The following is a 16,057-nucleotide window of genomic DNA, read 5'->3' as shown; positions in this document are numbered from 1 at the left end:
CATAGAGAATCCTAAAGATGCCACCAGAAAACTACTAGAGCTAATCAATGATTTTGGTAAAGTAGCAGGATACAAAATTAATGCACAGAAATCTCTTGCATTCCTATACACGAATGATGAAAAATCTGAAAGAGAAATTAAGGAAACACTCCCATTTACCAATGCAACAAAAAGAATAAAATACCTAGGAATAAACCTACCTAGGGAGACAAACGACCTGTATGCAGAAAACTATAAGACACTGAGAAAGAAATTAAAGATGATACCAATAAATGGAGAGATATACCATGTTCTTGGATTGGAAGAATGAATATTGTGAAAATGACTATACTACCCAAAGCAATCTACAGATTCAATGCAATGCCTATCAAATTACCAGTGGCATTTTTTACAGAACTAGAACAAAAAATCTTAAAATTTGTAGGGAAACACAAAAGATTCCAAATAGTCAAAGCAATCTTGAGGGAAAAAAGTGGAGCTGGAGGAATCAGACTCCCTGACTTCAGACTACACTACAAAGCTACAGTAATCTAGACAATATGGTACTGGTACAAAAACAAGAATATAGATCAATGGAACAGGACAGAAAGCCCAGCGATAAACCCACGCACCTATGGTCAGGTAATCTATGACAAAGGAGGCAAGGATATACAGTGGAGAAAGACAGTCTCTTCAATAAGTGGTGCTGGGAAAACTGGACAACTACATGTAAAAGAATGAAATTAGAACACTCTCTAACACCATACACAAAAATAAACTCAAAATGGATTAAAGACCTAAATGTAAGGCCAGAAGCTATAAAACTCTCAGAGGAAAACGTAGGAAGAACACTCTTTGACATAAATCACAGCAAGATCTTTTTTGACCCACTTCCTAGAGCAATGGAAATAAAAACAAAAATAACCAATTGGGACCTAAGGAAACTTAAAAGCTTTTGCACAGCAACGGAAACTAGAAACAAAACGAAAAGGCAACCTTCAGAATGGGAGGAAATATTTGCAAACGAATCAACAGATAAAGGATTAATCTCCAAAATATATAAACAGCTCAAGCAGCTCAATATTAAAAAAACAAACAACCCAGTCAAAAAATGGGCAGAAGACCTAAATAGACATTTCTCCAAAGAAGATATATAGATGGTCAAGAGGCAAATGAAAAGCTGCTCAACATCACTAATTACTAGATAATGTAAATCAAAACTACAATGTGGTATCACCTCACACTGGTTAGAATAGCATCATCAGAAAGTCTACAAACAACAAATGCTAGAGAGGGTATGGAGAAAAGAGAATTCTCTTGCATTGTTGGTGGGAATGTAAATTGATACAGCCACTATGGAGAACATTATGGAGGTTCCTTAAGAAACGAAAAATAGAACTACCATAAGACCCAGCAATCCCACTACTGGGCATATACCCTGAGAAAACCATAATTCAAAAAGACACATGCACCCCAATGTTCACTGCAACACTATTTACAATAGCCAGGTCATGGAAGCAACCTAAATGCCCATCAACAAACAAATGGATAAAGAAGATGTGGTACAAATATACAATGGAATATTATTCAGCCATAAAAAGGAACGAAACTGGGTCATTTGTAGAGACATGGATGGACCTAGAGACTGTTATACAGAGTGAAGTAAGTCAGAAAGAGAAAAACAAATATCATATATTAACACATATATGTGGAACCTAGAAAAATGGTACAGATGAACCGGGTGGCAAGGCAGAAATAGAGACACAGATGTAGAGAACAAACGTATGGACACCAAGGGGGGAAGGTGTGGTGTGGTGGTGGTGGTGTGATGAATTGGGAGATTGGGATTGACATGTATACACTGATGTGTATAAGATAGATAACTAATATTGAACATGGGAAAAATAAAGAAATGATTAAAAAAATAAAAAAACAAATAAGGTACTTTGTAATTCAAGTCAATTCCATAAACATTTATCATGAAACTACAATAGTCTTTACAGATCTACACAATTTATACTTGGTTTTCTAATTTATGATTAATTTGGTTTCTCTAGAATAGAATGTCCTGGCCTTCAAATTGTTTAAAATGTGAATAAATCTTTTTGTGAATAAATAAAGTCACTATTGTTGATTAGAAAGTAGAAAAAACCAGTTATTATCTGTCACTAGATTCTAGGAATTTCCGTCTTTATATCAACGAAGATTTTTTTCCAGGTGCCATTTATGTCAGTTATCAATTTATTGCTTCTCAGCTCCGAATCCACCCGTTCTTTATGTTCTCCAGTAATGGAGGTGGACTCTATAAATATTTCTCCTTGCCATCTGGTCCAATCGGAGACTTTATCACCAGAGGGTGCTGGAGGGACACGGAGAAGGAAGAGGTGTCTCCTCCTGGTCACGTGCACTCATCTCATGGGGCTCCTGCAGTAGGAGGGGCTCTTTTCAGCAGTTTTGGTGACCAGCAGCAAGTGGCCCCTGACAGCTTCCCCCAGCACCACGCCCTGTGGCGGCTTCACAGCAGCCTGGTCACAGGAGGATGACCATAAATGGTTTTTCTTGCACACTCTCCTCCGGGGACTTCATAGGGAGGGCTGCCAGCGATGCACCTTGCCTTGGATGGCTTGAGTGAGTTCTAAAATATGGCAGTGCCCTGATATCAGTGTCCTCCAGCACTCCAGGAGGTGGACTCCTAGAGACCCCACCTGTGTGACACCTTGGGGGACTTCCCTGTCATCTTGGGAGCCACACTGCACCCTCTCCAACCTAGTCTGGATCTCAGCCCTGGGTGGGGGTGGCCTCTTGCTCAGTGCTCCATCTCCATTCTAGGAGTGATGTCTGTTCTTTACAGTATCTGCTATTTCTTTATTTTTTAGGGTCTCTTGCGAGGCAATCTCCCATGATTCCAATCAACTGTTAATAATTCTTTTTTTAAAATATGGAACTCTTCACAGATCTGCATGTCATCCTTGCACAGGGACCATCCTAATCTTTTCTGTATTGTTCTAATTTTAATATATGTGCTGCTAAAGCAAGCACGATAATTCTTTACATTGCACTTTCCCACTTCAGATTACTGTGCAGTTTTTGTCTTTTTATTGGACCCTAATACATCATTAAATAAGCCATTCTTTTTCATTTGCATGGCAACATTATGAATCATTTTGTAATAGTTTCTATCTGCTACCAGATCTGCTCTATATATTATGTTAGGACCTAGTCCTTTTGAACCACCTTTTATATTTTCTTCCTTGAATAAGTTTCGGTTTATATATGTATGTATATATATATATATATATATATATATATGTATATATATATACTTTTTTTTTTTTTTTTTTTTGCGGTACACGGGCCTCTCATTGTGGCCTCTCCCGTTGCGGAGCACAGGCTCCGGACGCGCAGGCTCAGTGGCCACGGCTCACGGGCCCAGCCGCTCCATGGCATGTGGGATCTTCCCAGACCGGGGCACAAACCCGCGTCCCCTGCATCAGTAGGCAGACTCTCAACCACTGCAACACCAGGGAAGCCCGATTTAGATATTTTGGAAGTGACAAATCTGTGATATCTTTGCCCAGTCTCTTTTAGAATGGTATGGCTCCAGTGCTATGATATTTGAAAACTGGTGAAGCCTTTTTGACATTTCATTTCATTGGAGGAAATTTGATGCTCCCTTTGGTGGAATACCTTTACTACAGGCATTCCCCAAATTATTAAAACTTGGAAAAAACATCCCTTGAATATCCACTAGGAACATATTTGAGTTTTCCTGTCTCTTTGCCTCTGTAGCTTTTATTTTATATAGACTTTCTTCAAGTAGTTTCAAAGCAGTAAAGTGTATTTTCAGAGTAGAACCATTCACATGCCACTTAATTCCATACATATATAAAAGTCTGACCTCTTGGGTGTCTTAGGACCACATTTAGTCCATATTGTCTAACACCACAACATTGAGAAGGCATAAAAGGGAATCCAAGTGTCTAGACCAGATGGATGATAGAGAAGGGTACAAAAAACCTGTAGCAGTAAAAGCATTGTCATCGTCTTTAAAAATTCATGGAGAAGTAGAGAAGTGTCACCAAAGAAAAGATGGGTTCATTCTATCCTGATTTTCAAAGAGAAAGAAAGGAGATATATTCCAAGAAATAAAGCCAGTGCTTTGATGTCAATTCCAGCAAGGATTATTGAGTAAATAATATGAGACCCTTGGGGGAAAAAAAGTCAGTGGTCACCAAGATACAGTAGCTTGTATTCTCTAAAACTGAGCTTTGTCAAAAGAAATTCATCTCTGTTGCTGAAATATCATTAGATCACAACGATGATGATGATTAATAATAATAAAAACTAGCAGTATGCTTTTTAATAAGTATAAATGTAGACTCTAGCACATAGACTGAAATGATCAATCATGCAAATATAGAATGGAGAAGGGGGTCATGATGGATTTTACCTGACTTCAAGCTCACAAGTTTTAAGTAACTGATTAGACTACTGAAAAATTCCAAAGGCAGCACTTAGTAGCACGAAAAGCCTGGGTTTTGGAGTCACATGGATGCAGTTTGAATCCCAACTTCACCAGGTCTTTGCTTGGACAAGTGTCAAACTCTCTAAGTTTCAGCTTCCTAATCTATAAAATGGAGATTATATTGTCTACCCCACAGAGTTGGTTTGATGAGTAAAGAGATTATTTCCAACATTTACCACCACATCTGGCACACAGAAGGCACTCTACTAGTGTAGTGACTATTATTTGGAACTATATTGGTAGAAAGATGTGCTTTTCAAGTGGATAAACAGTCCCACTTGAAAATCTTCACTGGGTGAGACACATCACTGTGTTAATTTCTGCCTACAAATTAGAAGGGGAACATAAAAAAGTTATAGCATGTCCAAAGAAGGGCAACTGAAATGTTCAATTCCATATGATTTAAACACAGAATATAACTCAAAATTTCTATATGTTCTAGATATTGGACCAGGCATTGGGATGAGAAACATGACTTACATTTTATGCTTATCTCCAGGAACTCAGAGAGCAGTGATAAAGCTAGGTACAGGCAATCAAGCTGCAATGGTATGGGTATTTTAAAAGAAGAAATTTCTCATAATCCGAGAAATATTCCTGGCAAAGCGAATAGTACACAGGTAGAAGGTGGTGTATTCAGGGTGATGGCAAGTACTTGGAATGACTAGATGGCAGGGTGTGCTGAAGAGGGGTTATGCTGGAAACAGAGATGGGCATCCTTTCACAAAGGACTTCCTCACTGGCCATGCTGGGGAGTCTGGGCTTGATTCCAGAGGCAACTGGAGAGTTTCAGTCTAGGGGACAGATTTCATTTTATTAGAAAGCCCACAGGGTGGCTGCAGTGTGGAGATGGGATAAAGGGGTCTAAGACTGGAAGCAGCAGATGAGTTGGGAGACAGCACCAACCTGAGTGGTAAGGGGAGCCTGAACTAAGGTGGTGGCTTTAGGAGTAGAGAAGGGAAATAGGTGAAGACAACATCGAGACTTTGCTTTAGATAAATCATAGTTCTAATGAAAAAGAAGAAGATGGATCACAGTTCTAATGGAAAAGAGTTCCAAAAATTCATCTGGAAAATGAATTTATCAAAATTTTGGTAAAGAAAATGGCTACACTTCAGCTTTAGAAATGATGAATTTGAGGTGACTGTGGGAGTCTGGAAAATTCCAGGACATACCTATATACAAAGGACTGAAGCTGAGGAGACAAGTCAGGGATGGAGACATTATTGAGACTATTGATGACAAAGCTCTAGACATGGATAAAACATTTCAGGGAAATGGACACAGGAAAGGGCCAAGACAAAAGAATGGAGAGCATTTAAGCAGTCCCCAGATGAAGAGACCTTCACACAGAGACTTAGAAGAGAAAGTCACATGGAAAGGAGAAAAACTGGGAAAGAAAGTTAAAGGAACCAAGACAGGAAAGAAGTGGATAATGGTGCAAAATGCTGCAGAAGTCCAAGAAGAAAATTAAAGGATGTGCACTGTATTTAGCAAATAGAAGGTTGTTATGATCTAATAAAACTATATAAAAACTATATTTAAAAAACTGTAAGTTGCAATGTGCTTGATACATATCAAATCCTAATAGTAGGATCCAGTAAGTATTAGAATATGAATATTTAGAGCTCCCTGGAAGAGGAATAAACTGTGAATTCTCTTACACAGGAAGTGTTCTGGCAGAAGTTGACTTCCTGTTACAAGAACTATCAAGAGAAGTTTCCTGCACTGAGCAGGAAGTTGACTAGATGTCCTTGAAGATCCTTTGTAACTCAGAAAGTCTATGAAACCTAAATAACTCTTTCTAAGGCAGAACTCAGGAAGAGAAAAACAAAAAGTTGAATAATTAGGACTCTCCCAAGAGATCAAAATAAACATGTGAATGATAGTATATACCGCTAAGAAAACATATTAGATCTTAGATCCAACATGGAAAAATAAAGATAGGATTTTCAGGGGCCTATGAATAATGCAGAATTCCTTTGAAATGATAAGTTTTAATCATCTTCAAGAAGATATGCATTACTTTTGTTCTTTTCAGGGAAAGATATTCAACTACTAGATACTCTGTGTGGTTGTGTTCATTTACTGTTTGTAATGTTCCACTTAACACTCTCACTGCCATCTGCTTCACAGTGAAATATACGTATATATCATTATAGATTTTGTTTTTTCCTAAATTGAAAACCTTGCAGTTTTACAGACCTGGGCTCTCATCAAACCTGTGTATCTCTTCTCTTAAGTATGCATTAGGGTTATATTTAATCAGTGCAAGGAAGGCATTTGTTAACAAAAAGAGGCTAATCAATTTGACACTTATATGTGAAATTCAAGGTCTAAATTTACTTTATTTCTCTAAATGGATACAGAGAAAAGAGGCAAATGCAGATCACATACAAAATCCCTTATAAGTAGGAATTCTGGAGGACCATTGAAGGAGCCACCTTCCCTGCTTTGGGGCCATCTGGCTCCCACAGATAAAATATCCAGGGCAGAAGGCTGCCTAATACTTAAAATCCACCTTAACTTTCATTACAAGGATGTGAATGTTTGCATTTCCCTAAAGATGATGGCAAGAGGTTCCTCCCTCAATTTTTAAGCCTTTAGGAAGGTATATAAATAACTTTTAAATCAGTTCATTTTTCTCGTCACTTTTTCTCTCAGCTCTATCAAAAGACTGTGCAGTTCTGAGGTGTACAGCACTTTTCTTAAGACCTATACCTCCCACAGCTAGAGAAATAAAAAAGGCAATTCAAACTTGAGAAAATAAAGAGGTAATGCAACCTCAAGAAAATAAAAAAGGTGATTCAAACTCAAATTCAATCCAGTCAGATAGCTCTTGTTTCATCCTTACATGGTAAGTATGCATCTCTAGAAAATACAGACATTTTCTTCTGTAGTTATAATGCCATTGTCATGTCTAACAAAATCAGTGATAACTCCTACCAGTTCATATTAGAAATTCCCCAACTGTTTCAAAATTTACTTTTTACAATTGGCTCCCTCAAACTAGGGTTCCAACAGGTGCATATGTTGCCTTTGGCTGTTCTGCCTCTTAGGTTTCTTTGACCCCGGAAGTGATCATCATCACACCCTCCTTTATTTTTCCTCATGCCACTGACCTGTTGAAGAAACCAGGTCAGCTGTACTGTGGAATGTTCCACATTCTAAACTGGTCTTCTTGCTTTTTAGTGGTGTTACCAGAAAGTCGTTTAAATATGGACTCTTCTGCTCTTTTTGCAAGTTCCTTTATATCCCTAGTTTTCAGGGAGTCTGGATTCTTAGAACCTTCTGATCAGATGCCCCCTTTGCAGACAGTGGGAGAATCCACGGCCAGGAGTCTCCGGAGCAGTGTTTCCCGAAGTCATCTGAGGACCACCACCACATCTCACCCAAGTTACTGCAACAGTCTCCACCTTCTCTCGCTTATTCTTTTCTTGTCCTCCCCTCACCACCACCCCCTCCCTCTCTTCTCATGACATCCAGCACCATCTTTCAAAATGGAAGTCAGACTCCTCTCTGCTGAAAACTTCTCCAAAGATTACACTTGGAATAAAAGGCAAAGGTCTTTACCATGACCCGCCTGGCTCCAGCAGATCTGGTCTCTGCCAACCTCTCCACACTATCACCGACTATCTCTCCCCCTTGCTTAATGCACCTTCTTTTGGCTCCTCAAACACACAAAACTCTTCCTCTCACTGTTGTGGTCTCTCCTGTTGTGGAGCACAGGCTCTGGATGTACAGGCTCAACGGCCATGGCTCACAGGCCCAGCCGCTCTGCGGCATGTGGGATCTTCCGGGACCGGGGCATGAACCCGTGTCCCCTGCATCGGCAGGTGGACTCTCTACCCCTGTGTCACCAGGGAAGCCCGCACACAGAACTCTTTTCAGCTTCAAGCCTTGGCAGTTGTTTGTTGATTCTATCTAGAATGCCCTTCCCTCAAGCATCTGTGTGGCACGCTTCTTACCATCATTCAGCAGGTCTCAGCGCAGAGGCAACCCCAGAGGGCCCTACCTGCATCCCAACCAAAAAGGCCACCACCATCCACAGCCCCCATTTCAGCATTTTACCCTATTTATTTCCATTATAGTACTTCCCATATCTGGAACTGTCTAATGAGTTATTTGTAATTACTTATTATCTTTCATGAATCTGTTCTACTGTTTTCTTAAGACTTCCCCCAACTTGATGTTTCCCATGTAATAATTTGCTTGTTTATTGCCTGTCACTTTCCTTTTGAATGTAAGCACCATGAGAGTTGGGAACTTCCCTGTCTTATATCTCCAGCACGTAGCAATTGCTCAGTAAATCTTGTCAAATAAATGAATACCAAAAACTAGCCAGATTGCTTATATACAGGATACACTCCTAGGCTGCAGTCTCTAAGTGATTTTTATTATGTTAAAAATTGCTATAAAGTATATGCTATAAGAAGAGCTAAGCAAACCTCACACGTTATATTTCTTAAAAATCAGAATTAAATAATATTCTTCATATTTTCTAACCATATATTTTAGAAAAAAACCCCAATAATCTCTATCTTTGTAACCACCATATTTCTTATATATAGCAAACAATCCAACAACAAAATGACTTATTTTGCCATTGCTCCAAAGCTAATATTCTCTCATTATTTTATAAAAAGAGAAAACTATATGCATTATTGTACATTCACTTAATTGATTTTTCACAGAAGCACCACTATAGCACAGTTGAATATTTGCAGTACAAGCATTATGCAATTTATATATCAAGATACAGGTCATAATTTATTCAGTATTATCCTTGGTAATTATTATTGAGCACTGTAATTTTCAATACTTAAAGGCAAGTGTGTTCTCTGAATCCAACAAAGGAAAAATACTCACTAATAGAGTAAATTAACATAATGGACTCTATGAATTAAGCTAATGGCTTGTTTCTAAGTCTGCAACACAAAAACCAATGAAATATAATAGATTAGAAAATTACCACCTTCATCACTGTTGACTGACAAAATCACAAGCACAATTCTGTAATCACTTACTTCCATCAGTAATTTGAATCCTTCTCTTTTCTTGATTTCTTCTACTAGGTACCTAAAAAAAAGTTACAGTAATATTTATAATCTTCAATCTAAAAAATCCATGAACATGGCTGACATACAATAAAACTATAATTTCTGATGCAGAGACAAGGCTTAAAAATAAGTAAGGGTACATGTACAGGCACAGGTCTGTATTTAGACGGATACACCTGAGCCTACTGCAATCCACTGGGGCCTGAGTAAAAAGGTACATCTCTTTGATGAGATGATGTCTATCTTACATGTTAGCATCAGACTTCAACCCAAGTGTGAAAGCCACACAAAGTAGATTGGATATATGTCTCATTCATATTCTAGATGGGAATTTAGCATAGGTACTTAAATTATCTAGCTGGCTTGGTGGTAAAAGTTTTTGGTGTTTAGTCTTGCTTGTGTGTTCTTTTAAGATCAAGGAAGTGCAACACCATTCTTCCCCAGGCCAGGCCAGAGGGAAGAAAGACTGATCACTGGTATCATGCTAAAAGTAAGTGGGTTGTAGCCACTGATAGAATGTCTATGAAGTTATCTTGAATGTCAGGGAAAAAAGAATTATCATGCCATAAGCAAAGGGCACAGCTACATGAGATATGGAATGTGATGGAGAAAAGACTAAAATGACATTGAGAATGAGAGTAAACGAACACTGACTCTGCCCCACTGGGCTTGGTTATTGTCTAAATAAAAAGATAAACCTTCTGAACAATTGGCCTTGAAAACTAGTGATTTGTTCATGAGCTTTGAAAAGTTCGTAACACTTGACCCAGTATTTCAAACTTGGGGGTCAAATGTAAGGAAATGATCGGAGGTGCTGACAAAAAATTACTTTCCAGGGTATTTTGCAATTTTATATGTTATAGCCAAAAAGAAAGGAAGGAAGGAAGGAAGCAGGCAAGCAAGCAAGCACTGGCTTTGAAAATCCTGTCCGGTCATATAGAATTATGGTACAATCATATGGAATTGATTGTGTAACTAAATTACATATATTCAATTAATACGTAAGGACAACAAAGAAATGCTCCTCTTTGGACCTCAATTCCCTTACCTGTAAAACTGGAATAACACATTCTGATTTTCCAATCTCAAAAGGACGTTGTAAAAAATTAAATAAAATCATATGTAAAAAATTGTATAGAATATAAACTGTGGAAATGGGGGATTATTATTACTATGTTTATTTACTAAAGGATATTCTAGAATGTGGATATGAAATACACCAGTTAATGGGATGAAGTTCTTTTTTCCCAAACAATTTTTTTAGCTTTTTGCATAAGGTTAAGTATTGGTGCTTAGCATACAGATTATATCATCTTTAAATTATAAAATATCTTAAAAAATCCTATCGGTATTAACTGGATAATATGAATCTTTTATTTTGAGCAATAATGTTGTGACACCACACATGTGCGTGCGTGCACGCGCGCGTGCACACACACACACATATTCACAAAGTATTTGATGTTCTTTCTATATACTCCTTTCCCTGAACGTGTTTTCAGGAGATGTCATGTAGCTGTAAAGTTTTTACACCGTTAGCACACAGCCTAACTTTCGATAAAAGCAATTCCAATGGTCAATAAACATTAGAAAAGATGTTCAAGATCACTGGTAATCAAAGAAATGCAAATCAAAATAACAATACTAAACCTGCTGCCCAGAGGACACTGGAAACAAATTTAAAGAGGGACAACATCCAGTGCTAGTGAATGTGATAGAAAGCTGCTATAAACCTTTCAAAATTAATAATACTCGTAGCTTCTGATCCAGCAAACCACTTATGAGATGCTGGTCAACCAGGAAAACCTCATCAACACTAAGACAGATAGATAGAGAGATAGATAGATAGAGATAGACAGAGAGAAAGAGAGAGAGAGAGAGAGAGATGCATACACAAATGTTGCTGCATCTAAATCTACATGTGCATGTGTATGTGTGTGCCTTCCATACGGAATAATTAGAAACAAGATTAATATCCAGAAATTGGCAAAGGGTAAAATAAAATGTATTATAGCAACACATGTACTACGATGCAGCTATTAAAGAGGATGGATTATATCCACTTCAATTAAACCACAGGGATGCTCATGATGTATTAGTAAGAGATGAAAGCAAGGGACTGAGAAATGTAGATAATATGATTCTGCTTTTTAAGAAAATGTAAAAAAAAGAAAAAGCATAAGTGATCCCTCTCCACATGTATATATGATCATGGAATGAAGACCACATCCTAAAGACATCCTTGATGTCTACCTGAGGAAGCAAGAAACAGGATGCAGTGGGGAGGTAGAGACTGTTTACTCTCTTTTTATATCTCTGCAAAGCTTCATAGGTGTGGTGACTCATAATTTTTGAAAAGGAAATTAATAAAAGAAAAAAATACAAATCACAAAACAAAATAAATAGACATATACAACCTTTATCTATACAAGGAAAGCTTCATGAACCCTATTTTTTCTTACCTTTTCAGGCACAAATATAACGACAATCTGCTAACTCGGTGCCATGATTCCATTCTGAGGGGGCCTGCACTAATCCTGGATACCCCCAGGTTATGAAATCCAGGCAACGACTCTAGAAAATTCTAGTTGTTCAGTTGATCAACTTTGTGATTCTAGGCAAACTCCTCAGACTCCCTGAGCCCTCCTCAGTTTCCTCATGCACGTAATGGAGATGTGGAACTAGATTTGTAAACTCCTTCCCCAACAGATAAGACTGTTAAGATGAAACTTCGACACACTGCCCATAGTCTCAGTTTAAAATATCTGTCAAGGGCTTCCCTGGTGGCGCAGTGGTTGAGAGTCCGCCTGATGATGCAGGGGACACGGGTTCCTGCCCCGGTCCGGGAAGATCCCACATGCCGCGGAACGGCTGGGCCCGTGAGCCATGGCTGCTGAGCCTGCGCATCCGGAGACTGTGCTCCGCAACGGGAGAGGCCACAACAGTGAGAGGCCCACGTACCGCAAAAAAAAAAAAAAAAAAAAAAAAATCTGTCAAACTGGCTAACATTGCTCCTGGGAGAAAGGCATCCTAAGGCAGAGCTGAATCATTTCAGTTAAAACTCTGCCTTTTGCAAACCACGTGGATCAATGCCTCCATGCAGTCACTCTCAGAACCTGTAAAGCCCAGTGTAACGAACAACTGAGGGTGGAGGTGATTTGGATAAAGAATTATAACAATAATAAAAGGTTTACACCAGAGTTCCCAAACTATGTTCCTTGGTACACCATGTTAATAGGTTTCCCGCATGAAAGTGTTCCATTTAAATAAATTTGAGCAATGCTAGGCATATCCATTAGATTGCTTTTGCTTAAAATTAGAAGTGTACTTGGCTGAATTCATGAGAACATTTATTGAGCTGGTTGGAAAGTTCAGTAACGTCACCAAGAAACAGGCATTTTCTATTATTTCAGCCTGCCATGTTCAGAGTGTTAGTGAATTCACTGGTGTTCACAAGATGGCAGCCACAGCTCCACACATCACATCCATATGTGACAGTGTCCCAGGAAGAAAGAGAGGAGGCTGGAGCAAAATGCATTTTCTCTTAATTTCTATTTAGGTAAGAAGATTTTCCTCAGAAGACTTCATAGAATTCTTCCTGTATCTTATTGACTGAACCTAAGTCATATATCCATCCCTAAGCTAATGACTGGCAAAGGGGATACGCTTAGGTCAATGTTCCCAGCTGGAATATTGCTATCTATATAAAATTGAGGTTCTGTTGGCAAGGAAAAAGGAAGAATGGTTTTTGGATGAACAGTCAACAGTGTCTGCCTACTGGCTAAAGTTTAAAATGTTCCTATATTACAAGCCCCTCAGAGCCTTTAATGTGCTAATGAACACTTTGAATCTCCAAGAGAGGACCAATGTATTGGTTAGCATTGTCAAAACATATTTGACCGTGGAAACATTTTTTGGAAGAACATCTATTAAGATCTCCTGGAAGTCTATTATCCCATGGAGTGTAGGTTCAGAAATGCTAGCATAAAGTGCCTCTTCTATAGGGTACCTACCCTCTTCTTAAATAAATGCTTAGGGACTTTCCTGGTGGTCCAGTGGTTAAGAATCTGCCTTCCAATGCAGGGGACTCAGGTTCAATCCCTGGTCGGGGAACTAAGATCCCACATGCCGCAGGGCAACTAAGCCTGCACGCTGCAATTTCTGAGCCCGTGCCACAACTAGAGAGAAGTCCATGCGCCACAACAAAGATCCCGCATGCTGCAACTAAGACCCAACACAGCCAAAAATAAAAATAAATTAATTAAATTAAATAAATGCTTAAATGAAATGAGTTTTGGGGGAGGGGATCCAAATAAGGTTTAAGTTACTTCTGCCTACATTCATAGGATGATTTATTCCTCGCAACTTTTCAGTATATGGACACAGTCTAAAGATAAAATACATTAAAAAAAACAACAACTCTATTCTTATCTGATACAAGCCAGAAAAAAAAGATATACATTGAGTTTTTTGATAAAACTCAGGAACCATAAAACACTTCTACCAAAAGGCATCCAGGTAAATGGGTTCAAAAAGCAACAATAGTGTCATAAAATTCACAGTCCTTCCCACTAAGCTTAGCAAAAAGAGAAAAGAGAGAAAAAAATACACATTAGTAAGTTTTCACCAATCCTACTGGGTAAAAAACTCATTTTATTAAGATCCTGGCTTAGTTTTGAAATGTACATTAATGAAATCTTGCTCTGAAACATTTCCCTCCTTAGTTCCATGAGTCCATTTAACAGTTGTGCATTTCACTTGCCCTTTTGCAGGACATACAGTCCTTTCCAGAAATAGCCTTTCCAGTCCCTTTCTCAATTCACCAGCCACTTGGTCTCCCTGGAGCGCTCTGGACCAAGTGCCTCTCCCAGTCTCATCTCATTTGAAATTTCTTCTGATGCAATGGAACCTCCCAGAACTCCTGGGATTTTTTTCCATATGCTTTCTGTATGCTCTGCATATATGAGAACATATTGCATGGCATGTGTGATTCATCACAGACACCTACATGCTACATTTTACAGCATTGTGATGTTTTTAAAATTACAAATATAAAGAAAAAAATGAAAACGTTGGCCCTTCTATAGTCTTCTAGACTCTCTCCCTCTCCTCACCTAGAGAAATACACTAGCACAAAATTGCCTTGTGTTACTGCTTACCTTTTCCATACTGGTACCAATAAATCCCTCAGTGTTCATGCAAGTCAGAGAAATGAATTCCATCTGAGAGATTACAGAGATTGTGTGTCAGAGGAATAGATAAATGATACACTGGAGACCTAGCAACATAGCAGAATGGGAGTTCCTGACCTGTTTCTTGTTCTTGAAAAGACTTACGCACATGACTCTTCTAGATTTGCTTTAAAAATTACCCCTTAGTGAATATCCATTTAACTTGAGTGTTGTAACAAAGGCCTACAAGGTGCCCTCAGCAACCAGTAGCCCTGGGTACTGTAACACGTTTTCAACTTTTCTAACTAGATATCAGAGATCACAATCACCTTGTGCCCGAAATGGTGGTTTTAATAAACCTCAGCCTTCTGGGTTTCAATTATGCTTAATAATCACATGCTGCTTTAGGTTCCCAATGTCACTGGTTTTCCAACAACCAAAGGAGAAAGCAAGTTTTTTGTCATTAATATTTCTTGAGAGAAATGTTATCTCATCCATTGGAATGACAAGGGTCAAATGGAAATTAGGGAAAGCCTCAGAGATCTTCTAGAAACTAATTAGTTCCTTCTTGCTGGATTTCTGACAACTCATAAAATAGGAATCACTGTCCCCTCGAAAAGGTCTGCTCTTGCTTTCCCAAGGGAAGAGGGAACATCTGATCAGGGTGATGGCTGTCCATTGGTCCATCAAAATCTGGTCATTAAATCTTAAGGTCAATATACAAATTTTAAAACTAAGTTCCATTCAGATTCAGGAACATGGAAATGTTGTTTCTATGGAATCAGTGCAATCCTTACTGCAATATGCCAGGGGAAAAGACTTGCACAGCCTTCTCTGTGTTTAAGAGACCTGACCTAGGTAGGGCCTGTGGGAATGGGCATCTTATCTCCCTTAGGCTGCTGATGACAGATGTGTACCACAAATAGTAACACAATTGTCATCTGCAGCTTTACTTTGCTAGAGTTGTTATCTACTGGAGAAAATCATACTTCTTGGAAACAAAACAGTGTTGGTCTGACCTAGAAATTAAGCCAAATATAGTCTTTTGACAGTGGATGAGAATCATTTTTATTAGGTAAACTGTAAAACAAGTGGCTGCAGGTCAGTAGGCTTGATGAGAAATGGTATTTTAACTCCCACCAGCCAGTGGTTTGAACCGATTATGCTGGCTCATATAGAGTATGGTAGTATAGAGTTAGTTTGTACTGGCTAGTGAGAGCCAGTTGTTAAATAATCAGAAATTTACCAGCCGCGACTGTTGGTAGCTTGCAATTTTCCACAGTGGGAATATTTACACCATGGAAATTGGCAGACATTACAAA

At 38.6% G+C, this 16,057-nt stretch overlaps 1 protein-coding gene and 1 non-coding gene across 4 annotated transcripts in view; both read right to left on the bottom strand.

Annotated features, from left to right (window-relative positions):
- The window catches only part of GADL1 (glutamate decarboxylase like 1), a 502,071-nt gene that overhangs the window by 76,055 nt on the left and 409,959 nt on the right, over positions 1–16,057 (bottom strand). For all 3 annotated transcript variants that reach the window (XM_060307894.1, XM_030830036.2, XM_060307895.1), the window contains one exon: positions 9,532–9,583. In XM_060307894.1, the coding sequence (XP_060163877.1) occupies positions 9,532–9,583 (52 nt within the window). The remainder of the gene's footprint in view (positions 1–9,531; positions 9,584–16,057) is intronic.
- On the bottom strand, positions 2,912–3,018 carry LOC115838960 (U6 spliceosomal RNA). The gene has a single exon (XR_004033840.1). It is a non-coding gene; the product is annotated as a U6 spliceosomal RNA (small nuclear RNA).

Source organism: Globicephala melas, chromosome 11, assembly GCF_963455315.2.
Source record: "Globicephala melas chromosome 11, mGloMel1.2, whole genome shotgun sequence".
NCBI lineage: Eukaryota > Metazoa > Chordata > Mammalia > Artiodactyla > Delphinidae > Globicephala > Globicephala melas.
This window is presented reverse-complemented; position numbering and strand designations above follow the sequence as displayed.